The 26,400-nt window shown below is 41.8% G+C and overlaps 2 protein-coding genes across 8 annotated transcripts; one reads left to right on the top strand and one right to left on the bottom strand.

Moving 5' to 3' along the window:
- The first annotated feature begins 17,966 nt into the window (after positions 1-17,966).
- On the top strand, positions 17,967-22,909 carry baalcb (BAALC binder of MAP3K1 and KLF4 b). Of its 3 annotated transcripts, none has more exons than XM_056427446.1 (5): positions 17,967-18,048; positions 18,908-19,078; positions 19,443-19,664; positions 21,506-21,705; positions 22,055-22,909. In XM_056427446.1, exons 3-5 carry the CDS (start codon positions 19,484-19,486, stop codon positions 22,217-22,219), a joined length of 546 nt encoding a protein of 181 aa, XP_056283421.1. In that variant the 5' UTR covers positions 17,967-18,048; positions 18,908-19,078; positions 19,443-19,483; the 3' UTR covers positions 22,220-22,909. The 3 variants fall into 3 exon arrangements, with proteins under 3 accessions (XP_056283421.1, XP_056283420.1, XP_056283422.1); XM_056427445.1 differs by lacking the exon at positions 17,967-18,048 and adding an exon at positions 18,161-18,495; XM_056427447.1 differs by lacking the exon at positions 17,967-18,048 and adding an exon at positions 18,161-18,495 and having other exon boundaries at positions 18,908-19,085.
- nme6 (NME/NM23 nucleoside diphosphate kinase 6) lies at positions 22,904-26,189 on the bottom strand. 5 transcript variants are annotated; one of them, XM_056427443.1, is made up of 8 exons: positions 25,923-26,189; positions 25,788-25,819; positions 25,610-25,705; positions 24,621-24,723; positions 24,292-24,331; positions 23,867-23,890; positions 23,475-23,635; positions 22,904-23,289 (listed from the first exon to the last, which is right to left on the bottom strand). In XM_056427443.1, the coding sequence occupies exons 3-8, from the start codon at positions 25,700-25,702 to the stop codon at positions 23,138-23,140; spliced, it is 573 nt and encodes a 190-aa protein (XP_056283418.1). In that variant the 5' UTR covers positions 25,703-25,705; positions 25,788-25,819; positions 25,923-26,189; the 3' UTR covers positions 22,904-23,137. The 5 variants fall into 5 exon arrangements, with proteins under 5 accessions (XP_056283418.1, XP_056283417.1, XP_056283419.1 ...); XM_056427442.1 differs by lacking the exon at positions 25,788-25,819; XM_056427444.1 differs by lacking the exon at positions 25,788-25,819 and having other exon boundaries at positions 25,985-26,189.
- Positions 26,190-26,400: the final 211 nt, after the last annotated feature.

Genomic DNA, 26,400 nt, shown 5'->3' with positions numbered 1-26,400 from the left:
TCTCCCCGTAGTAGCGGCTCCACTGTTGTTGATGTGGTTCGCTCGTACGATCTCTGCCGGCCACGCTGGATCGATGGAAAAAGTGGACAAAAACCCTTGTTTTGCGCAAAAGTTTATGTCCAAAAGTGTGCTGTGGTCGTATGCTGTTAGTGCCGATGTGTTTGTGGCAAAGAAAACATTAAAAATAAACACAAAAACTAAAAGAGCGCACAATCTCCGCGGAGCTACCTCGACGGCGTCTGGACACAGCCGCGCCATCTATTTGGATTGGAGATATGTATGAAGTAGAGTGTGAACGCAAAGGCTTGTGCTCTGTCACAAGACGCGTGCTAACAAGAACAACGAGACTGATCCGACACACGTCATCGGGCCACAGTTACAGCTCAAACTGGATTTCAGCGTCTCTTTTTTTGAGGATTTTGACAAAGAAGCAGAAGAAATTTACATTTTAAATCAAAATGTCCACCAGCAGCACGAGACGTGAAGATCAACAGAATGGAAGAAACATGAAATTGTATCATGAATTTGAAAATAAATAAAAGAAGACTAAATACATGACGTGCCATTGAACTCTGACAAAGAATCTGGTCACCATGTTTCAAATCCTTATAGTAAATAACTGTGTGACATTTGAGGCGGCACAGTGAAATGACGGTGAAGCTCCTGAAAACTGAGCCAGGGAGGTTAAAGCAGGTAGAGTAGGCACTGATGGAAACAGGGAATAATTGAGTTGTTTATATCCACAGGCTCTTAATTACTCATTTATAGGGGGAGTCTGTTGCCCTGATAAGCTCTATTATTAGAGTGATGCTATTCTCACTGTAAACTGCTGTGCTTCAGTGAGGCTTGAACAACAGAACATACAATTAGCTCATGTCCCTTTGGGGACCTTTCACAGGTTGTCTTGTATTGTAGTTATGTGTCCTTTTCATCAGCATTTTGCCCCAGTATAAATGAATTGCATAACAGTTTTAAAAACTCAAATCCATCAACATTCATGAAAATATGGAAACAATTCAACAATATCCTGACTTCAGTTTGGGGAAAAGTCAAATAGAGAAAAACAAACGTGTTGTTTCTTGTTATTGTGGGATCGGTGCCATCTCCAGATGATTTATTTGTGAAGGCTAATTGGTTCGAGATCCACTTTGAACTAAAAATGGAAAAAATCCCCTCGAAAACAATATTTTCTTTCAGTTTAGAACTTTTCCGCAAAATTTAGTGTGTAAAGTTACACAGACCTCAGGAAAAAAGTTATTTACATGTTTGTAGTGGAACACTTTAAAAAAACAATGTTTGTGGTACAACTCTCGATCCCTGCTGTCCATCGTGTGATGCATGCCTGTAGTGTGCTGCATGATGGGACTTTATGACAACAGTCTTCTGGCGCTGCAGCTCTATGTGAGAACACCAGAAGTGGTGCAGGTTTTTGGAAGGAACTACTTTGGGTCTGTCTGGTATCTTTGGTTACTTTTATTCAATTCTGTTTGTAACGAAGTCATCCTTTTACAACATGAGACACTGTTGCCACCAAGTGGTCTGAAAAAATACTGCCCAAGATTTGTGCCCAAGGTTTGCGAGAGTCATTGGCAGAGAGACGTATCATTATGTTTTAGCACAGCAGAAAACAAAAACTCAGCCCACTGTAGTGCACTCCGATGTACAGTATAGCTCTTAAATGCACTTCTACCTTCTGCTTGCAAAGCTTCACGGTAAAATAAAGCTGGTAAATACATTTGTGCGAAGATGCAATACATCGTGATGCCCCTGAGCCTATGAACGAACCACTTAGAGACGTTTTTTAAACTTACATGTTACTTAATTAGTCATCAAAATGCATCGAAGAAACACTCCAACACTTTCCAACACAAAGATTTGAAACTCATTCACTCATTGTGCAGCAGTTTAATTCAATGTACAAATTGCTTCACAGCACAAATTTGAATTAGGGTTGTAGCGGACAATAATGTTATTGAAAATGTATCTTAACTGATATTTTTGTATTAACCATTTCTTCCATAACATGTCAGAAACAATTGAAAAACGTGCATCCCAGTTACCCAACTTCAACGTCAGTAAAGTCTTATTTCATCAGACCCACAGTCTAAAACCCAAAGATATTCAGTTTAACGCAAATAATTTGATTCTCGCATTTGAAAAGCTAGAACCAGTCATTTTTTATTTATTTTTTATTGAGAAATTTATTAAAATCACCTACTTGATAATTAAAATAACTGCATGTTTACTTTTTCGTTGATCGACAATTTGCCTCAGCGCTAAACTGTTTATCATTCATGTAAGAAGCCTCTTCCTGGAAGACTTCCATCAGGGAGCCCCGAGCCGCCCGATGACCCCTCACTGAAGCGTTTCCATGGGTTTAGAAGTGTGATGGACAGCTGGGTTCGGGATGAGGTCTGAAGGTCGTCCTCACTGTTCCCCCCACCTTGTTTTCCACGCTCACACTAATCACATCCTCCACCTTGACAGATCATCCATCCCTCTCACCCCGCGCTGTATTCCTTCTCCCTCTCTCTCTGCTTCGACGGCCCTCAGAGAAAAGGTCGTGATCTCAGCAGACGAAGGGAAACTGCGTCATGGTTCTCAAGTGATTAGCAGCTGAACTTGTGGCTGTGTTGAGGAACACGTCAGCTGTTATTTCCTGCATTTGGAGCAGACCCGTTTCAGCAGCCAATCCATAAAAAAGAGCAACCGGTCTGTGGAGTCCCATTACGTTCACATTAATATCACGTTTTATCACGGTTATTGTTACTAAATCGCCATTGGATGCGCTCGCTCATTGAAAATCTTAATCGAACACTGGAAATAAACACTTGAAATGTAGGATGGAGTTTTAAAATGTACTCCATAAAAGCGGAACGTGCGAAAGAAAAACTCTTGTTCTAATCAAAAGAGGGAAAAGGTTCCTAACTATTTGTGACTGAGCATAATTTAGAATACAGATTGAAGTGCAAGGAGGCGCCTCTCTCATCAGTCCTAACAGACTGCTGGGTCAAATTCAACATCTGTATTTCTGACTCCCTTAATAGTATCATCAAGGACATCAAGTCTTCTTTTGAGCTTTTCATCCCAGATTCCATCCAGAAAGTTATTCTGGATTGCACGAATTTAGAAGGAAGCTCATCATGTGCTCTATATAAGAAAAGGCTGATTTGTACTCTAGACTGACATGGTTACTGTATATGTTCATCTTGTGTTGTGTCAACTCACCTGACAGGGTGAATGTCTGATGAAGTCCAAATAAATGTGAAAAATCTTGCTTCATTTTATTTGTAGAATTTATTTCCACTCATATCTTGATAATTGAGTCTCTTTTTTATTTCATTTAGAAGCACTTTAATTTATAAATATGATCTAACAAAGGTAAAGGGCAAATATGAACCAGATAGGCTGTTTATATTGCTTGTAATTAGGATGAGTATTTTAGGATAAAATTGCATGATTGTGTTTGATTAAAACCCCCAAGATGAAGCGGGCCCACCAAACCCACAACAACTTGCTGAATAACAACAATATGAAACCACACAAAGGTTAACTGTAAATATTTTTAACGTTTCTAAATTCTACTTCTTCTGAATAATTATATACAAACATGTTTCGTACATTCTTAAGTAAAATTGTGGACATGGCGAGGGTTCAAATGTGGTTTGAATGTTCACCTCTTGTGGGGATTCTTTTGTGCCTAAGAAATGTCACAATAGTTTGTATTAATAAGAACTCTCCAACGATTGATGCTTGAAGGTAATCTGTCAGACAAAGAACACATGACGCTTCATCCAGACTCTTCCTGTTGAAACCCACTTTCACGTGTCGACAACGTCCCCACTGAAACCTTTAAAAACACAACTCTACCAAGCGGACCACTGTGATGTAACTTTAGATGAGTCACTGATTCGTAGCATTGCCCTTTTAGACTTAATCCTGTTTTTTATTGGACACAGACAGATCACTTAGGACACACTGAGCTCCTCTCTCCTCTCCTCTCTTTCCTTATGAACAAATTCACGGCTCTTCATCACACATTACTATCTCTGCTTCTTCCCCGGAGTCTTTGTGTGCCTTCTCGCCTCACAGGGTCCGTTGGACCTGGCTGTGTCTGAAGCCGGTCCTGGGCCCTGTTTCCTGCATCCTGCCCCTGGCCTGGCCTCCTTCCACATTGTCACTGCCTCCTTTGTTGTAAGTAAGTAATAAGTAAGTAAGTAAAGTCTATTTATATTGCACTTATCACAGACAAAGTGTCACAAAGTGCAGTACAGTAGTCAAGCAAAACAATTTGGCAATAACAGGGGCCAAAACATTTCAACAGTTAAAAGAGTAAAGTAAAATACACAGTAAAAGATGGTGCAATAAAAACACAATAAAACAATATGTCCTGAAACACGCAGGCCATAGACTATTGAGTTGAACCAAATGCCAGTGTAAACAGGTATGTTTGTGCCTCCTGCCTCAAGGGCTTCGCCTCATTGGTCCGGCGTCTTTCGCCATGCCTCCTGCCTCCTTGGCCCTGCCTCCTTCTTTGTGCCTCCTGCCTCCTTGGCCCTGCTGATGCCCCTCCTCTCTACCTCCTTCTGTTTACATGGATTGTGGAAATCTGGATCGTGGTTCATGCCTACTACTAATTAGGCATACATGTATGTCATATTCATTGGATGTGTACAACGTCGGACAATGTTTCTGCGGTCCGGCTTCAGGGCTCCCAGCTCCGTCTGCTCAGGAAGAGCTGGAGTCGAGCCTGCAGGGGGCACTACAAGACCTGATGGGGCCTCCATCAGAGGACCTGGTGTGGAGCGGAAGTGCCCTCTGAAAGAAATTACGGGATCATCTTTCCAGCCTGTGATGAGGTTGTGGTACAAGCTAATAATTGAGTCCCTCATGGAGTCGATGCCGTATCTGTTCAGAGGACGGTTCCTCAGGTTGGTAAATACAAACTGAAGGATTGAATCCATCCGAGGCAGAGCAGCTGAAAGGAAAGTCAAGAAAAGGAAAACATTAGTCACGTTAGTCAGGATGACATGATTGAACTCATCAAAACTCAGATGAACTCAAAATAGCATTAAAACATTAATATGCACGGCCGGCCTTAGAGTGGAAAACCTTTTAGATTATTTATTTCGTTGAGTCGAGCATGAATGATGTAAAAACTTTACCACACAATATGATGTCAAACCGAATCCAATCTAATTTCTAGTTATTAAAAACATGTTAAAAAGTAAAGAAATGTCTGTTAGATTTTGACATGAATTAAATATTATTGAAATGTGCTCCAGATTGACAGGCCAGCCTCTCTTACTCAAGGTGCTCACGGTGGTGTTCTTTACTTTTATATCCTTGATGTTTATAATCAGACCAAAAGATGAACATGCAGTTTTTGAAGCCGCTATCTTGTCTATTTATGAGTCTTCATTGTCCTCATGCTGTATCTGTAGATGCAGATGATCAACGCCTCTTTCTCTCCAGTCAGGAAGACGTTCTTCTTGTCTTCTTTTGAAAAGGCACGGGTGAACTGGGCGGAGAGTTCCTTGAGGAAAGAAGAGGAATCACCACCGGTCTCCCTGGTGGACTTGAGCTCAAAACTGTGAGGGAGTAAAGGCTGAAAGTGGTGCACTCGGAAATGGTTGCTACCCCAGTTGTTGTATCGGGGAAGAGTTCTGGTTGCCAAAGCCTTCGTCGCCATGACTTTTTGGCCCAAACTCACTGATGTGACGCCACCGAGAGGCCTGGACATCCAGAGAGCCATCGTCGACTTGTTCTGGTCTGGCAGGCTCTGGGTCCAGGCAGCAGCTCTGTACGTTGATGAAGGGGGGAACGGACTGATTGATATCCAGTCCAACATTGCCTGCTTTAAACTCTGGGCAGCTCAAAGTTCTGCTTTACAACTGTGGCCCACGCTGGCTGGACACGGCTCCACTGCTGCTGAGGAGAGCTGGGTGGCTGGGCTGCGACAAGCAGCTGTTCATCCTGCAACCAGAGAACTTTGACCCAACTGGACTTGCATCTCTTTGCAGCTCTGTACTGCAGGCATGGCAGATTTTCAAGACCACACGGACCACGAATAAAGTTACAGGAATGTGGCTCCACCCGCTCAGCTTGTCAGCTTCTTGACGGGTGTCGAACGAGTGTCGCTCGCCACAGACTAGCCGCCGATGCTACAGATTTTCCACATTCTGAATGAAAGACTTCCGACTTTTGTTATGGGACAAATAAAAACACAAACATTGTACACAGTTATCGTTTGCTTGATAACTTCCCGTAATGTTCTTCAGAAGAGAAAATGAGTCTTCAAGCCGTCTTTCTTGCCTCCACTTTGTCTTGAGCATGCACATGAATTGAACATTGGCTTCTGCGCGTGCTCAGACCTGAGCCGTTTTTTGCTTCTTGAGTATTTTAAGGAAGCTTAACTCAAACCAATAAGTTAATTGTTATTTTCCACCTGCAATTAAATGTTACTTCGGAAAAACTACTAAGAAGTGATATTTTTGATAGCCGAGTAAAGTGAACTAAGTAATAGGCGGGACCACTATTACATGTTACAGTGTACGATAAATGAATGACGTTTCTGGGGAAGCTGAAGAGGCTACTTAATTCAAAATGTGTTTTATGTTTTCAATTATTAATATTAAATGCCTTTAAATGTATGGTGTGGTTGTAGAGAGCTGTTATCATCTGAACTCGTGTTTGCATTCATTTCATAGTGTCTCTTGAATTGTCTTTTTGCAAAATAATAATGTCATTATGCTCCACTTGGGGGACGATTCATCACGGCTGACTAACTACGTGTCAGCATCAGGTCAATTATCATCACGGCCTGCAATTAGATATTGTTTAGGACTCGAGGTGCTGGTAGTTGACATTGAACTGATGTGTGAAACTTGATTTTGTCAGCGGGGGCAAACTGCTGTGCAGAAAGAGACATGAATCAGCAGGATCGCTGCCAAGCGACTGACAAAGTTGCTCAGTAACACGGTGATGGCAGCTAAAGGTTGACACAAACAGGATGTCCCGTCAGATAAATGTTGAGCGTGAACGGCCGAGGAGAATGTCGGATGAATCGAGTGGCTGACGTCATACTTTGGCATCAGGAATAATTGTCGTAACTACGTTTCTTCATTCATTCAGACCAGATTGGTGCCCAGAATAGGCAATACTATTCCTTTGTTCTCAGTGTGTCCATGCTCACACACACACAGGAACATTCAATTCAGTTCATTTGTATAGCCCATTTTCACAAATTACAAATTTGTCTCGGAATGCTTTACAATCTGTACACATAGACATCCCTGCCCCAAAACCTCACATCGGACCAGGAAAAACTCCCAAATAACCCTTCAGGGGGAAAAAAGGGAAGAAACCTTCAGGAGAGCAACAAAGGAGGATCCCTCTCCAGGATGGACAGATGCAATAGATGTAATGTGTACAGAAGGACAGATTTAGAGTTTAAATACATTCAATGAATATGACAGAGTGTATGAATAGTTCATAGTAGGCATATTCCACGATGGAGACCTCCACGATCCATCAGGCAGATGGAGGTAGAGGAGGAGTGGGCGGAGTCTCAACAGTGGGCGGAGTCTCAACAGGGCAGTGGCGTAGTTGGTAGTCGACATATTCCACGATCCTGACCTCGATGCTCCATCAGGCAGATGGAGGTAGAGAGGAGCAGTGGCGGAGTCTCAGCTGGGCCATGGCATGCTGCGATTAACACTGAAGGAGACTCATTTGCTGAATGATGAATTGGAACACCTTCCAAATCAGACACAGGTGCTTTTAAAAGTTTAAATATGTCACGATTCATATGGTGGTAATTGGCATTTGAGGCAATTATTCTCACATTCTCACATTTGTATTTATTTATGTAGTTAAATATCACCAACATTGTTAAACATATGCAGCAGCAATGTCACCTGTCACAATAAATGTTTTCCCTTTCTGCTATCAGCAACACACAGTGTGACGTGTCACTTATTAACACCTCAGCAGGGAGGATGTACAGTCAGAGCCAAAAGAGCAGCGGACCCGTTCGCCCGCCTGCACTGAATCATTTTTGACAGTTCCATGATTAGAGGAACATCAGCTCAGACACACACCTTTTTTTACCTGTAAGACAATAACAAACACAGGCTTTTGTAGCATAATGGATAGAGGCCATGTAGCGGAATATATTGTACTATTAACGAGTAATTAGTTTGAGAATTCGGTTGACTTGTAGGCCTTACCTACGCTGTCGGTTTCAGTTGTGAAGGTTGTGCATCAGGCTGTAAGCTGTGGGTGTTCCCTGTTCCCATTACAGTGAATCAGCAGCGTATGAAACAATCCCTCCGCCTGCACCTTCCTCTTGTTACACACACTTCTGCCCCCGTCATGTGGGTTCATTTAGGCATTTATTGATATGAGAGAGGGGGCGACGCAGAAAGTGTTTTAAGTTCAAATCGATCGCTCACTCAAAAATCACGAATGAAAAATATCTGAAAATCAGCACAAGAGTTGCCACCACAGGGATTTAAATAAACAATAGCTTAAAATGACTCGGCACACACATGTCTCTCCACGGTCCCCTGACAGAGCAACGAATCATCATTGTAACCATAGCGACACTACTTAGAGTTTAATTAGAGTTAGATGGAAATGTTGGATGGTAATTCCGTTGTGGTCTGCTTGTGTGTCTGCATCATTTCATGAATAAATATTGTACATATCCCCAGTCAATGACGCCGAAATAGATTATTGTTGTAGGACCAGTTTCATGTGTTTTGTTAGAGAATATATTTTTATATACAAGCTTTTAAGCACACATCCTTAACCAGCAATCACTGCTGTTTGATGTTTCAAAACTCATTTTATACCTTTCTGATAATTGTTTAAATTTTTTTTAAATCTAAATCCTCTCATTGATTGATCCTATACTCATTTGCCTGAGACGTACTGTATTTAAGTGTAATTCAAACAAATACGTTTTTGATAATACCACCTTTTTTTAATGCAGTATTAAAGCAACATCATTTTTTTATTATTAAATTATGTCAAGCCATGTCAATATTACATGCAGCGGATAAATGGAAAGGTGGTGGTGTTTTCAGTTGTTTACAATCAGTACAAAAACCTTTGTGAATGTGATATCAGATTTCTCTGAATGAAATGATGGCATTTCCACAGTGCAGAGATGGTTTAATTCCAATGTTTCTGCTGAGTCAGGAAACAAGTATCCACAGCCACTCTCGCACCTCTGTGAGTCTTTACTGAGGCTCAATGCTGCTTTCAGCTCAATACTAACACCATGCTCAGAGTGATAATGCTAACATGCAATAGCATGGCTCAAAACTTCCACTCACAATCATATTTTATTTTGGACACTATGTCAGCTTACTTGCAGTTCCCCTAACCATGAACATTATTTGCTATCTAGTGGAAATCCCTAGCAGTTATTCTTGGTCCCCATGCAATCAACAAACCCTACAGGTCTAAATCTTCCACTTGAACCGATCTGAAAAGTGAAATGAGCATGACATTTAAAAGCAGCTTTTCATTCCCCGAGGGACTTGTTTATCACTCAGCTTTTACAGGAGCTGTAGTGCCACTCTCGGGCCAGTCGCTTCTGTAATTTAGGGGATTTGGTGATTTATTCTGTATCATTCTGTGACCAGACTAGAGACTGTTTATATTGTAGTCCTCAAGTTATCAGTGATGTGTAGCCCTGAACACTACACTGAATCAGTGCAAGTGCATCAGCTACGTAATAATACAAATAAAACACATGCAGATAAAGTTGCACAGCAGACAAGCAGCTGAGAGGACGACCAATACGAGGAACTGGAAGTTAAAAGCCTTCATCTTGCTGAACATCCAAAAACTTTAAAAGTCATTTAGGGAAAAAAATATTCAACTTACAGCTTGTTTCTTCACCATCCAACACGACTCTTTTCGATATGCTCACACTTTATTGTTTATGTGAGCTTTTCCTCAGCTTCCCAAGACAATTTCTCTAGAACTAAGAGTCTGTCCCAAGAAATCCAATGAATACTAATGCTTCGCTCTCTATCTCCGTAAGCCCCCACTAATGCCTTTTCTGGAATGCCCCTTGCCTTTGATAGGATTAGAGTTGTGTGTTTAGCACGATAAAAAGAATGAAGCGCAGAAGTGCAAAGGCTGCATTTTTGGGCCAGTCTTCATCAGAATTGAAAAGAGGGAAATATCAGTTGAGGCTAAAGATCGATTTGAGCTTTTCACCAGATCATTTAAATGACAGTGAGGAAAATTATATAAATCATGGAGAATGACTTTTTTTTATGGTGACAATATTAATCAAGGTGAAATGTATTCATTTAGAAGTTCTAAAATGAAGGCCATTTAACATGAATGAAGATATATACATACTTAATGATGCTGAGCTAAGCATTTTATTATACCAGCTACCATTTCCATTGAGTCCAGAAGACATCCCACATTTTTTTAAATATATACCCGCAAGCACATTTACCATCAAAGCTATTTCAAGTGGTTAAGTCAACTATACCTGCAAGAGCAAGATAATGTAAAAACATAAAAATGTCATGTTAACTGGAAGACTGCATCTTTCTTCTTGTTTCCCATACACTTAATAGACTTGGGAGCAATAAACCTCTCCACGTCATTAGCACTTTTCCCCCGCAAAATATGTTATTAGCCCTCCTTGTGTATTTTGCGCCGTAGTGGTGCCTCTCCTCTGAAGCACTTTGCACTAATGAAAAGGTGCCATGTTAGCTCAGACCGGGATGGATGAGAGAACACCACCTCATGATAAATCTGTGGCACGGCTCTGCATAAGGAGAGCCTGCCTCCTCCAGTCCTCTGACAAAACTAAAAAGCCAAAACAAAGCAGGCCCAGAGGTGTGATGGATGCCGCTGCACCACAACCGCCAGGCAAAGCTCGATCTGGATAAGCTGCTTGTTGTCCTGCTGGGAGCTGTGAACATGATCATATCTCAGATTCCTTTCCAGAGGGTTTGGTTGTTTTCCAGGGTTCTTTATAGTTTTAACGTTTTTGTTGTTTCGACTTTGTATTATTATTTATAATACATTTCAAAACAAATTTAATGACTTGGAACAATGTGGTATAACTTCAACAACCATACTCTCTGACTGTTAAGAAATTGATAAGTTAAAAAAAGTGATCCTGTATGATTGGAGTCAACTTATTCCCTCTCTGAGCCCAAAGAATGTAACACCCTGTTCTGTTTCTCCTGTGTTCTATGTCTCCTCTGTGTCTTCTCTGTCTTAATTGTTTAATTCCCTGCACCTGCCCTCAGCCACTCTTGTCTCGTTAGTGTCTGATGTCGTACACCTGTGTTTCCCCCCCTATATATTGTGTCAGTCTTTCCCTTGTCTGCTGTCGGATTGTCGTCTATAGTTCCGTGTCCTTTTCCCGTCGTCCTGTCCGTGTTCCTGGTTCTGCCTGTTGACCCTGCCTGCCCTGAACCTGGATTCTCTGCCTGCCCCTTTTGGACCTTGTTTTTTGTAAACTGTTTTGCCTCATTAAAGAGTGCTTTTTTTGTTATTTATATTGCGTCCAGCCTGTCACTCTGCGCCTGAGCCTCACCCCGTCACAAGAACCTGACAAAGAATCCCGATTAGTTTCCGACGCCGTGACCCACTGGTTGTCTCCCTGAAATCACAGTGAAAGTTTGGACTTGGCTGCCTCGCTGCCTCCTGAAATTAATAAAATCGCCAGAAAAGGGTTGAAAACAACAACTTTGCAAGTCAGACGGGGGTACATATTATTCGCTATCAAACTTGACCAGCTGTTGAAAATTAAGCAGTGGTGGAAAAATGCTGTGGACGACTGTAAATGAAAAACAGAGTTTGGTTTAACAGACACACACACACACACACATAGATTGCTCTACATTGTATGTACATGTTCAGGAATATGTCCCTTAGATGGAAACCTATACTGAATAAATAAGGCTCTCCATTGTTATCAGTGGAGCCGTCTACTGACCTTACTTGCTCAACTCTGTTGTGATGCTCGACTCCCAAAAGACTTGCGGTCTTGACTTGATGAAATCCTGAACAATAAAAAGTTAGACCTCAACACATTCACATAACTTTGAAGTTAACCATGAAGTTGCAAGAGACCAGCGGAGACTTGAGGAAGTCTCTGCGCCAAGCCAAAAACTATTCTGGCGCGTAACCCCCCATAAATGTTGTTTTCATTTATGAACTTTGAGGTGCTGGTATGTTAACATTCAACAGCTGTTTCCCTTTATTTCCATTGTCTCAACGTTCTCATCTAACTCTTCTGTGTATCTTGTTCCTAAAATGTTGAACTATTTCCAATTTTAACTTTTCCTGTCTTTCCTGTATGAACCACTTTGAACAAAACTTTGCAAGTAAAAGGTTCACATGCTGTGTCATGTGATGATTATCATTAAGACTTATATCTTCACTTGAACTTGCACCAAAACATGTGAAATAACCTCTGCTAAATGTATCACAAGCTTAAAGAAGCCCTCTGCATGTGTTAAACCTTCCGTATAGTACATTTTTCGATAGAACTGGATGGTGTGCATCCTTGTTGGCAGCTGAGAGTTCACCCATGATTCACTCCAGTCTAGCATGTTGGCAACGCGCCACATTAATCGCCACGGGTATAATGGGCAGACAGGCTTATTGACCAGTAGTCCAATAGGACAGAGGGGCAGGACAAACAAATCAACGCTGTCCAGCTTCATATTGACTAGACTGTCCACGGAATAGGAGATTCATTTGCTGGGTGATGGAGGAAGGAGGACAGGGGGCTGAGAGCAGGAAGTCACAGGGATGTGATTCAGCTCAGATCTGCACGAAATAACGCTTGAATATATATTTAAAGGACAAGACTCCAATTGGTAGTTTAAGCCTTTCAGATAATCCGCCACGGTGAACCATAATTCAGTGTCTGGATAGCAGAGGCGTCTCGGTGGAGGTTCAGTGGCGCAGCGGCGTACGCATGAGTGATGACGGTGTCTATGATCTGGTGATGGTTTGGGAGCCAGTGTACTCTTCTGTCTTTCTGGTCACGCTCCACAGATGTTTGTCCGGCATTGAAGGAAAATGTAATATCGACGGCAGAGTTTAAAGACTAATCAAAGCAAACAATCATTAAGAGCCAACCCAATGAGATTCACAGGAGACTTTTTGGTCTCGTTAACGTGCGTGTACTTTTTTTCCGATGACGTAGGAGTTTTTTTTCCTCTTCACTCCATCGACAACAAACTTCTCCTTGAAAAGCCAGGATTTAAGGCACCCTATCACATCTGAGCTTGAGCTCTGATCAGTGTGTGCTTGACAACACTTGAACTCAAAGAGTACAGACAGGAGTGCATACATCCATTTACTTTACTTTTGCACCCAGCAGCTTGTTGTGTCTATGGAATTGGGTTTGATTTGCAGAAACAGCAACCAGACAACCACCAGAAACACAAATATTTCCCATATTAATAACCCTGTAACACATTAAGCACAGGAGTGGGCCGTGACTGCCCCCTTGTGGGCAGAGTAGTGAACATCTTATTGGTGCCTTTCCTGAAAAGGTAATATATTTCACTTGGAAACATTTTTGTTGTTTTTTTGTTTGCATTTTTGGGAAAACTTCTGAAGCACTAACAATGTGTTGCCACTTTTAGCTTCATGTTGAAGTTGGCCGATTCAACAAATGTTGATGGGCAAAGAGGCCACAGATGCACGTTTAGGAAGCAGAACATCAATGTGTCAATGATGGTGAGTGTAACGGATGTGAAACGGGCATAGAAGAAGTCGACTCCGATGGTGGATTTTCCCAGCATTTATTTAAGCTGCAGAAGACAACAGAACACACTTATTGCCTTCTGGTCCGTCTTTGCACTTCCCTCTGCAATACAAAACCATTGTGTGTGAAGGCAGGACCACACTAAATACAAATAACAATTATCAAAAACATGTAACATACAAGGGGGAAACAGCGACCCCCAATGGACAAAACAAATAACTGCATGAGCTAGAGTAATTTCAACAGAAACAACGAAAATTCTAACCTTGAACAAAAGTGCATTTAACACCATCCAGCCACTGCTGCTGAGTGAGAAGCTGCGGGTGGTCGGTGTCGACGCGTCCACCATCTCCTGGATCACTGACAGTTTTTCAGAATGGGCCGTGTGCTGTCTGGAACGGTGGTCAGTGATGTTGGAGCTCCACAGGGAACTGTTCTGTCTCCCTTCCTCTTCACCCTGTACACCACTGACTTCCAGTACAACACGGAGTCATGCCATCTGCAGAAGTACGACTGAACTGGAAGGCCAACATCAACGCTGTATACAAGAAGGGGATGAGTCGACTCTTTTTCCTGAGAAAGCTTCGATCCTTCAACATGTGCAGCAAGATGCTGGAGTTATTCTACCAGTCGGTTGTGGCCAGTGTGCTGCACTTTGCCATTGTCTGCTGGGGGAGCAGCATCGGAGCCGGTGACACCAGCCGTCTCAACAAACTGGTTAGGAAGGCTGGCTCCATCATCGGCTGCCAGCTGGAGCACCTGGAACAGGTGGTGGAGAGGAGGACGTTGAAGAAACTTGTGTCCATATTGGACAACCCGGACCACCCTCTCCACCACCTCCTACAGGGACAGAGGAGAACTTTCTCCAAACGTCTCCTCACGCTCCGCTGCCACAAGGACAGATACAGGAGAACATTCCTGCCGACGGCTATGAGGCTCTATAACAGATCACCTCTTGCCAGATCGCAATAACTGCAATAATAACTTCATATCCACACTATGTTGATCTGCACTTCACACATTTCATTTATTTACACGACACACATACACACACACTTCATTTTCACTACACACATACACACACTTTGCACTGTCTATATTTAATATTTTTATATTTAATTTAATTTTTCATTAGTATTGTATTGTGTATTGTGTATGCATACACTACCGTTCAAAAGTTTGGGATCACCCAGACAATTTTGTGTCTTCCATGAAAAATCACACTTTTCTTCATCAAATGAATATAAAATATAGTCAAGACATTGACAAGGTTAGAAATAATGATTCATATTTGAAGTATTAATTTTGTTCTTCAAACTTCAAGCTCAAAGGAAGGCCAGTTGTATAGCTTATATCACCAGCATAACTGTTTTCAGCTGTGCTAACATAATTGCACGGGTTTTCTCATCATCCATTAGTCTTCTAAGGCGATTAGCAAACACAATGTACCATTAGAACACTGGAGTGATAGTTGATGGAAATGGGCCTCTATACACCTATGGAGATATTTCATTAGAAACCAGACGTTTCCACCTAGAATAGTCATTTACCACATTAACAATGTAGAGAGTGTATTTCTGATTGATTTAATGTTATCTTTATTGGAAAAAGCAATGCTTTTCTTTGAAAGTCATTTCTAAGTGATCCCAAACTTTTGAACGGTAGTGTATATGTTGTATATATACATATATATTTTACTTTATATACATCTTTATCTTTCATCCCTGTTTTTTATATTTTATTCTTGTGTGTTTAGTTTATTGGTGCTGCTACTGTTACGACAAATTTCCCCTTGGGGATTAATAAAGTAACATATCTATCTATCTATCATACCAATCTTTTCTTTTTATTGGCCAGTCTCAGATATGGCTTTTTCTTTGCCACTCTGCCTCGACGGCCAGCATCCCGGAGTCGCCTCTTCACTGTCGACGTTGACACTGGCATTTTGCGGGTACCATTTAAAGAAGCTGCCAGTTGAGGACCTGTGAGGCATCTATTTCTCAAACTAGAGACTCTAATGTACTTGTCTTCTTGCCGAGTTGTGCACCGGGGCCTCCCAGTTCTATTTCTGCTCTGGTTAGAGCCCGTTTGTGCTGTTCTCTGAAGGGAGTAGTACACACCGCTGTAGGAAATTTTCAGTTTCTTTGCAATTTCTCGCATGGAATAGCCTTCATTTCTAAGAACAAGAATAGACTGGCGAATTTCACATGAAAGTTCTTTTTTTCTGGCCATTTTGAGTCTTATCGAACCCACAAATGTGATGCTCCAGATAATCAACTAGCTCAAAGGAAGGCCAGTTTTATAGCTTCTCTCATCAGCAAAACAGTTTTCAGCTGTGCTAACATAATTGCACAAGGGTTTTCTAATCATCCATTAGTCTTCTAAGGCGATTAGCAAACACAATGTACCATTAGAACACTGGAGTGATAGTTGCTGGAAATGGGCCTCTATACACCTCTGGAGATATTTCATTAGAAACCAGACGTTTCCACCTCGAATAGTCATTTACCACATTAACAATGTATAGTGTATTTCTGATTGATTTAATGTCATCTTCATTGAAAAAAACAATGCTTTTCTTTGAAAAATAAGGACATTTCTAAGTGATCCCAAACTTTTGAACGGTAGTGTATATCAAAAATCAAAAGTCATCGACACACTGAGATCAAACAATTTGAAGCACTATGCCCTATTCCACAATCTCTTAAAAACCTGATATGACCACAACGGTCTTCAAAGGCGGATCAGGACGTCAGCACAACGTCCACGGCGACGAGCATCAAGCTGGTCTGAAGATCCGAAGGTCACGGCACCAGTGTAACGGATGTGAAACGGGCATAGAAGAAGCCGACTCCGATGGTGGATTTTCCCAGCATTTATTTATGCTGCAGAAGACAACAGAACACACTTATTGCCTTCTGGTCCGTCTTTGCACTTCCCTCTGCAATACAAAACCATTGTCTGGAAGGCAGGACCACACTAAATACAAATAACAACAATTATCAAAAACATGTAACATATAAGGGGAAAACAGCGACCCCCAATGGACAAAACAAATAACTGCATGAGCTCGAGTAATTTCAACAGAAACAACGAAAATTCCAACCTTGAACAAAAGGGAAACACATACCTGCAGAAGACAACAGAACACACGTATTGCCTTCTGGTCCGTCTTTGCACTTCCTATACAAACAAAACAACATTTATACAAGGAAAACATACGTCGGGGCGACCGGATGTGGCCAAACAAACGGCGCCAAAATGGCTCAATGAGACAGACACAAAACGTTTACTTCGACCGTCCAAATCACACAACAGCTGGACACCGTGATCGTATCAGCGACCATTACCGTGTGTAACATGAATGGTTACTTTCCATTCAAGAATAGAGCCAAAACAGTGCGACATAATTTTCCACTCGACTCACCCTCAGCAATATGAAACCATTGTGAGGGGGAGACGGACTCAGGAGCAGGAAGTGCAACAGACGGAAAGCAATTTCCGCAGGAAACAGAATTTTAAAAATAACGCTAAATAAAAATGGCTCATTAAAATAAAATTCACAAACACTCAACAATATTGTTGAACAACAAACAAAAATAAAATACAACACATTGAAAACAAGAAATGACAGAATGCATTTCTAACTCCGTTACATGAGCACAAGTACCACATGAGAACCAGTACATTGTGTTTAAAGTTGACCTAACAGCAAGTTATCCTAATCTTTAAAATGATTGACTACTGATCCCTGAGGTAATCATTATCATAATAATAACGTCATTGAAATAGCATCTTCAAAAATGAGACGAGAGCAAAGCAAAAGGCAATATAAAAAAACAGAGCAAAACAACTAAGATATAATATTAGATTAAATAAGCAAAAAATACAATACGGAGAAAGGCAAATAAAATCAATAAAACAATACAAGATAAAATATAAAAGGGACAATAAATACATGAACATGACATGACATAAAAGTCTCCGAGGGATTTTAATAAGGGCTGTAATAGTCATTCACACTCCCGAGATGAGACACCTCGGTGTCTTCGTGCCCAGAGGAGGCTGACTGACCTCACACCCACCGCGTCCCTCGGTGAACCCCCCCCCCTCTCGCTGCTGCGCGTGAGGGGACACCCGCGGAGGAGCGCGCGGCTCGTGCGGACCGGGAGCACTCTCTCTTATAATTGACAACATGTTACGCTTCTTGGCCGCAGACGACGCGCAGGAGCCGCCGAGGGGAGACAACAACCGGGAGCTCTCCATCGCCGGTAAGCCTGAGTCACGTTGCTGCGGTCGAATGAATTCATGACACGGGCGTCGTTCGCGTTTCCGTCGGGCATATGATACGGCGTGGATGGGGAGGGTTCCTCCCATCTTCATTGTTTTTGTTTATCAATACACTCCAAATTGTTGTTTTCTTTGGGCCTGTAATGATGAGAGAGCTGTGGAGCTCGACTGGCTCGTATTGCGCCTATGGATGTTATTACCTCATGGCCATTTGGATTCCCTTATTTTAGGGAGCATGTCGGGTGTGGAAACATCATTCATGAAGGAGCCTTCATCGTTGTGTTTAGGAGGCCTGTTTGGTCGTGGACGTCGTATTCAGTGTCAGTGAATCAAAACAACTCCGACTTCATGAGCGTCTCATTTAAGCGCAACACGTTTGAACGAGGCTCAGGACAGCCGAACACAATAGTGACCAGTTAACCACTCAGGTAGGTTAGAGGCTGTAGATCTGCTTGGTCTGTACTTGTTTTACAAAACGTATTGATTTGCAGTGCTACCCAAACATCATAGACGTTCAGGTCTTGAGATAGTAAATATATATATATATATATATATATATATTTCTACAGCTTCAGTGGTGCACATGTATTGCAATAAACTCGGACACCATTCATGGTTACAGTAGAACAACATCAAGGCCATACAACAAAAGTTGTGGTTACTCATCATGGAGAGAGTAACTGTTAGTGTATTAGGCAGAACAAAGCTTTAATTATTGTGGGCCAGACCTGTCGCATACATTGACTGTAAAATGTTCTAAAAAAGACCCTCCAGGATGCATTTTCACTGCTTGTACCTGTACCTGTTAATCAATATCTTGTTGTCTTCCCCTCTCACAAGTGATGAACTGGCTTTGATTGAGAAGATGGTGCGTTCAGGTGCCCGTGGAGAACTGTAAACGAGATTGTAGGACAAGAGGCACCACTCAACCTACTCTTTGACTTTGAAGCATAGAAGTCACTGGAGCTCTTAAGAGGATGCTAGGTGTTCCCCACAGCTGTGTGCTGTGCTGTAAGTAGTAAGTTTGTGTTGGTTGTATAGAACATTGTCTCGTTAAATGTACAGAATTGGATCAGTACAGTATTTATTTTAGGCCTCACTAATTATTATGTTCATAGTTCTACCTGCCAACCTGCATAGTATTTTGATGTCAGCGAAAGACAAGGGATAAGTGATTAATCGATTGTCCAGTTTCCCCCCATTTGATCTGACTTATTTATCAAATTGATTTAGTTCTAATTTATTGATAAATAAATAGCGATCACGTCTCCGTCTGTCTCATGGAAAAACGTTTCAGTTCACTCAGTCAACATCACAGCCACCAATCAATAAATGAGGATCAAGTGTTAACATGTTGTTCTTTTCCGCTCTGAAGAGAAGTGCAGCTGGAAGCGAGTCGTGCCCTGAGGCCGAGCGATGGGCTGTGGGGGCAGCAGGACTGATGCTCTGGAGCCTCGATACCTAGAGAGCTGGACCAAAGAGACGGAGTCGACATGGCTGACCAGCACAGACACGGATATCCCCCTGTCGTCCATCCAGAGCATCCCTTCCGATAACTCGGAGGCCGGCTCCGCTTCTGAGAAAACAATCAGCCCTGGTAAGAAGCACGAATCACGCTCGAGTGGACACATTAATGAATACTTAATTGGTTTCTTTACAGGAACATGCAGTAATTTAGCTGCTGAACAAATGAATCATGCATTTATGGCTGTATGAATCAGCACTTGATTAGGTTCCCACCACACAGCACGGTGTATTGGCAATTTCAATTTTGTGTTTTCTCATTTATATTCATCTTTTTTTTTTTCATAAGGAGTATGTCAGTTTAAATGAAACATTTTTTGTATGGGTCTATTATAAGCCGGTCTCACAAGCTTGGAGAACTCTGATTCATGCTATAAATAATTTGATTGGATTCTCAATGAATGCCCATCTTTTCTTTACAATAACAGCATCAACATTAAGTGTTAGTCTGTGTTATAATGAAGATTTAAATAAACAGTTGCGGTGATCCTCATGCACAGATGAACGGGTAATATAGGACACAAGGATGTGTGGCAGACATTTGGAAACGTTGGTTCTTTTAGGGTTCAGTTCGTCACCCCAGCCAGCCGAGAAACGGATGGATCCGACAGTAAATCTGCTGTTTTGTGGGTGTGTGTGTTGTTCTTTGAAGCCGAGGGGGAAATTAATCGGTAAATGGACATAATAGGCAACATCAAACGCCACTGTGGTAGACGGGACTTGGCTCTCATGGCAACAGATTAAGCGGTTAGTGAAAGCAGGCGGAGGAGCCGTGATGCAATTGTGGAACCAAATTCTGTGTCTTCCATTCTGCAGATAAAACAGACACAGAATTGTCCAAATAAATCGGAGAAACGTCAGTTTTTCTGCATTAGAATGAATATTTCTCAAATAATGTGGATAGTCTCCAAAGTAGTTAACTTGATATTGTCAACGTAATTAATATAATGGGTAAATATCATATTCTTCCATCTGCAATCTGGTTTTTAAGTCTTTTATAAGAATTGTTGTACAATACAGCATCTGCATAGCTGTCACGATTGAAGCCACCGAGAGAGAGGACACAAACACCAACAACATTACAAACTAGAATGGGCACTCGGTAGAGCGCATACCTTCGCATATCACAAGATTGGGCATTGAATTATGAACATTTTGGCATTAGTTGCATGCCAATTGGACAAAAATGTATCATGCTATGGTAAAAAAAGAGTTTGACCTTTCCATGACCTTGACCTTTGACCCGATTGATCCCAAAATCTAATCAAATGGTCCCCGGATATTAATAACCAATCATCCCACCAAATTTCATGCGATTCAAGAACATTTTGACCTGTTCATGACCTTTGACCTTGACCTTTGATCCGATCGATCCCAAAATCTAATCAACTGGTCCCCGGATAATAAACAATCATCCCACCAAATTTCATGCGATTCGGTTCAATACTTTTTGAGTTCTGCGAAAGATTTTGACCTGTTCATGACCTTTGACCCGATCGATCCCAAAATCTCAACTGGTCCCCGGATAATAAACAATCATCCCACCAAATTTCATGCGATTCGGTTCAATACTTTTTGAGTTTTGCGAATAACACGCATACAAATAAATAAATAAATACACGGCGATCAAAACATAACCTTCCGGCATTTTCAATGCGAAGGTAATAAACAGGGCATAAGACACAAAAACTCCAGATTCTGACAATAACAACATTTCCATTTGTTTTTCTGCTAAAAATAAACACTGTTATTTGTTTGTGTTGCTTGTAATGTGGTCTGGATGACCCGCCTTTTGTTTACAGACATCTAAGCTCAAACATCTTGAGCTTCACTCGGGAAAAACACTTGGTCGAAACCGTAAATCCATGCTGAAGGTTACACATGAGACAAAGTTGAGGTTTGGTTCTGTTCCAGTTCCAGATTTCTTCGAGGACGTCCTCCCTCTGCCGGCTCAGGCTTACCTGAAGGTCTGCTCGGCCGAGTCTGAAGCCAGTCTGACCGACGTGAAGCCCGCCGGCCCCCCTGAAATACTGGGCTCTCCACCCATGGAGGCGGTGTTGCCATCATCCGGCACCACGGTGCAGCGCAGAAGTGTTCTCCACACCGAAGAGATCGTAAGACTCCTGTCGTACATGAAGTGTTGAGTTGTGGGAGAGCTAATGAAGAGATGTGGAGGATCAAGTCTTTGTTTTTTTGTTTTGCGTGTTCTGCTCACATGTTGTAAATTGAGCTCGAACAATTTGTGAATTAATTAATTAGTCGATGATCAGAAAGGTAAACAACCGTTTTTCCAGACGAATGGTTATATTGCTACTTTCTTAATTTCAGCTTCTCAATGGTGACACTTGGTTGCTATTCTTGACCAAAACATGATATATACCACTAACTGAATGAAAAACTTTACAGCCGACTCGGCATCGTGTTTTCTAATATCCCAATGTTTCCTTCTTCATTCATCATCAGACAAAATGGCAGGACAACCGGATGTCGACCAAGCAAGTGACGATCACAGTGACGCAGAGCATCCATCAGGTGGACAGGAACGGCAAGGTGAAGAAGTCCCTCACCACCTACGAGGTCATGAAACCCGTGGAGAGCCTCAAACAGGTGGCCACGCAGAACGCCTGAGTGCCGGGGGAGACTAAAAGATCTCAGATAACTGTGAAACAAGAGGTGACGAAAGCACAAGGAGGACGAGACTGAACTGCACAAGATAGATCGTCGTATTTAAAAAAACATGACTCGCGCTCTGAAAAAAAAAGAAAAAACGGTCTAGTTCTTTATTCTGTAAAATATACGTCTCTGGTGCCTGTTAAGACAATGTCTTGCTGTGCTGAAAATACCTGACATTTGACACCACATACAGTATCAGACCAAAAATAAATGAAGGATTTGCGCTTCGTCACCGAAGACAGGAAACCATTTATTGGCGCGTGTCAAATTTCTCAAGTGACGTATAATCTAGAAAAGCCTTCTCGTTGCTCTTTTACGATGCTTTTGAGGATAAATATCCATGTGAAAAGCTATTATGACAGTATTATTCCACATTATCGATTCTCCACCAGCTATACGTATAGTTTTGCTCTTTGACATCGATACGTACCATGTAGTTGCTGCTGTGCTACAATCTAAATGGCTCAGGAAACTGAAATTGATTGCGACGATTGCACTATTCACAGTGACGCCTGGGAAGGAGTTTGCGATGACGCTGTAAATCATTGTCCCTCTACGTGGTGTCGTTTTGTACAATACAGTGTTCCATTTTCTTATCCAGTCGTGCGTGTTTTCTAATGACAATAAAAACGAAATAAAAACATTCATGGTCCTTCTTTTAAATGAAAAAAAAAAAACAGTTTTACTGACACAAACATGGGATGAACAAATTGGCACTTTGAGGACCTGTGGTGACAAATAAACGACATGCACTTCTTCCAGGATCATCCAGCATGAGACATTATATCTGCGTCACATTGTGGCACCCTCTCTGGGAGCTTTACGGTCTGAGTGCCCCTCTGGGGATCCGAGACTGCGGCAGCAGCTCTGGGGTCAGCTCGGGGTTGAAAGTGTGTGAATCTGTTTTTGATGGTCGTAATGCAGTCGTCCTGATCGAAACGACGGCTCCTCCTTCTCCATCCACTCCTCCATACAGAAGTCCGGGAAGAAGAACCGTATTTCTCTTTGTGCCGACTCAACAGAATCTGGAGAGAATCGAGATTTTTTTTAAATAGGAAGATATGAAAACCAGGAAACCTGGATGTGATGCGACTGCCAATTTGACAATGGGTGGCTGTAGGACGTGCTGTAAACGGGGTTGGCCTACATGTGACGCACTGAGGAGCCTTTCATATATGTGAACACATGACGCCGCAACACTACCTCCTACCTGAGCCGTGAGTTGTGTTTCGCGTGTCCGTGAGACCAAAGCGGGCCCTGATGGTAGCAGGCGAGGTGTATCTGGCTCGGAACACCTTGGTCGGTCCCATCAGCTCTCTCCAGTGGCGTATGGCGTCCTCTCTGGCTAGAACGTAAGCTCGCATCGGACCGCTAAGGGGGAAAGAACAACGGCTGTCTGAGTCGCCGTGAATCACAGTCGTCAGCTTAAAGTCATCGCAAAGCCAGATGCTGCTCTGTTTGTCTGTTTGCAAACGATCAAACTTTAACCATCGGATGCTTCAACGGAGAGCCAAAAAAATTGACTTTTCATACACGTCCAATCTTTTCACTCCAGAGAGCCTCCAGGGAGGAGAGCACCGCCGTGAATGAATATCAGTTTACCGGCTGGAGGATTTCTCCGTCACTCTTGACAGCATCCAGAGAAAGGTTGTCGTGGCAACGACCGATTCCCCGCCGCGGGGAGACAAAAGTGACAACGTGATTACGGACACCTTTTGCAATCCAGAGGTCCACGCGGAGCTCTTCTCAGCAGGCCGCATGGTTATTTTCAGACGCAATTGCTCTCGGGCTGTTGTCCGCTGATGATTGAAACTCCTGTTGTGAGGCTTCAGAGAATGATCATCGGTGACTCGCTGAGCATGAAATTGGAGCGCCGTCAATTGACGTGCGCCTTCGGTGCCCTGTGGGCTGTGTGCGTGTGCTGTGGGAATTACTCCCGTTACAAATACATCAGACGGAACACAAAATGTATTCAAAGTGACTCATTCAACGCTGTCATGGTTTTGGGTAAGTGTGGTGGCTCTCACCTTGACATGAATTCAACAAGTCTTTGGTAGAAGAATCGCCCTAAGAAGCAAACAAAAGGAAGTTAAATGGAGCTTTAACCCTTTGCAACTATGAAGAGCTTTAAAACTATTTAAAATGTGGGAAACTGTCTGACTTGGAGGCAAAATCTTGAGATGATTTTTACCTTTCAGTGTGTGTGTGTGTGTGTGTGTGTGTGTGTGTGAGTGTGCGTGTGCGTGTGTGTATTCTAGCGATACGATAAAGAATGAATCACTTGCTTAATCTCGAGAGCGGCCCTTTGTTTCTTCTTTTAAATACTTTTGAAAACAAGTGAATCGTCTCCACACACCTGAATGCTCAGCATAAAACCTCTCGGAGTCCCGTCTCCTCCACGCAAGATCTTTGCATTTAACAACCACGAAATTGTTGTTCAGGATTATCTTGTGAAGAGCCTGAAAGAAAAACAGAAAGAGTTGTTTTTTACATTGTTTTTCCACACCGTAGCTGATGATCACTAAACTAGACCTAAATATGTTTGGATCAAAACTACATTCAGGGTACTGTGTGCAGATTCCTTTCAAAATACAGAAGCTCATTCTATTTAATCTCTTTTAAGATGAAAAGAGGTAGTCAAAAAGCAGACTACTGCTACTTTCACGAATATGGAATATTTGAATGATACACACCGCTCTCAGGATTTTAAGGCCCTGGAGTCGGTGAATCGATCTAGACAGCAAATTAAGCTTCTTCTGTTTGGTTTGAAGTTCGAGTCCAGCTGCTTTACACCATGTCAATGAACAGGCCACTCCCTTGGATTATTGTATTTGACAAGCGAAAACAATCAATGAACAAAAAGAGAAAGACACTTGCTTTAGCGATCAAAGCGCTTAAAGAATAACTAAATATGGTAGATAGTCTATACTTCATAATATTCACACTTTATTTCAGTTTGTGAAGTGAATGGAAAAATTACTTTGGATTCATTCAAAATAGTTTCTATGCAAAATGTATCAAATAATTGGAAATTACAGATTATGTTAATGTTAGGTGTGTTGTTGTGTTAATGTATTGCTTATGGTATGTCCATATTTTGTAGGAAAAACATTAGTTTAAAAATAATTAGTTTTGAGAAGGAGGGGATTTTTTCTATCCCTTGCAATTTTAATAAACAACACACAGAGGTGATTATTGCTGTTTATCTGATATCACTGATGACTCACTTTTTGCAGTCGAGGATATGGATAAAACTGCTTAAGTAGTGAACATAAATAGGTTTGGACACGGTCTATATAATAAGAGAATAAAGGATGGACTCACTCACAGTGAGGTGGTGCTCACCTCTAACATGACCGGATGAGCCACAGCATCCGGTTTGATTACCGCCAGGGTGAGCTGCAGCACTTTGGGCAGGCGGGGAGCTGTGTGTAACATTGTCTACACCGCAATGGAAAACATATACGTTATGGATTATCAATCATATATAATTACAGTGTGCAAACAACAGTTATCTGCGCACATGCAGCGTCCGCTTCACGGTGGATCCTACAGCTTTCACGTTAATTATTCCCCAGTGAAAACAACACAAGCAGAGATGCATTATTATTAAAACAAAATTATTAAAATGCTGCCGATTTAACTCAAGAAAACTGACCTGTCCAAGCTCTGAAATATGTCCGTTATTAAAACATAGAGAATAACGTCAACGTTACCAACCTCTGCCCAATATGACTGGTCAGTTTGAGGAGAGCACAGCAACGGGTGCCGCCATATTGGAGACAATAACAAACTATTGTACAAATACTTTAATATAAACTAAGTTTCTAGTCGACGTCTTCATGGACAAGTGATTTTTATAATGTTAATGTAAAGAGGTACTTTAAAATATAAACAGGGTTTTAACGAATGGAGAATCAGCAGCAGTGAGTCCGCCTGATAATATTGTCCCCGGAAACTAAACCAGCCCACAAGGTTCCCACTGCGAAGGTGACGCCAACTCAAAAATAAGCATTATGAAGTCATTTGTAAAGAGAGACATTTACATAAAATTAACCATAGTTGGATTAATTGACCGTTTGTATTTTTACCTTGAGCTTCAGTCATTTAAATAACCAGTATGTGTTGCATATAAA

Source organism: Pseudoliparis swirei, chromosome 12 (genome assembly GCF_029220125.1).
Source record: "Pseudoliparis swirei isolate HS2019 ecotype Mariana Trench chromosome 12, NWPU_hadal_v1, whole genome shotgun sequence".
NCBI lineage: Eukaryota > Metazoa > Chordata > Actinopteri > Perciformes > Liparidae > Pseudoliparis > Pseudoliparis swirei.
Note: the sequence above shows the minus strand (reverse complement) of the source record. Positions and strands in the feature narration are given on the sequence as shown.

Bases quoted from the DNA above. Each gene is read 5' to 3' on its own strand.
- nme6 (XM_056427440.1), bottom strand. From the start codon at position 25,868: ATGCATCTCTGCTTGTGTTGTTTTCACTGGGGAATAATTAACGTGAAA. The intron at 25,706-25,787 runs GTGCGCAGATAA...ATTGCGGTGTAG, and splicing joins CCGTGAAGCGGACGCTGCAT to ACAATGTTACACACAGCTCC. The intron at 24,724-25,609 runs GTGAGCACCACC...TTTTTCTTTCAG, and splicing joins CTCATCCGGTCATGTTAGAG to GCTCTTCACAAGATAATCCT.
- baalcb (XM_056427446.1), top strand. From the start codon at position 19,484: ATGGGCTGTGGGGGCAGCAGGACTGATGCTCTGGAGCCTCGATACCTA. The intron at 19,665-21,505 runs GTAAGAAGCACG...GTTCTGTTCCAG, and splicing joins TGAGAAAACAATCAGCCCTG to TTCCAGATTTCTTCGAGGAC. The intron at 21,706-22,054 runs GTAAGACTCCTG...ATTCATCATCAG, and splicing joins TTCTCCACACCGAAGAGATC to ACAAAATGGCAGGACAACCG.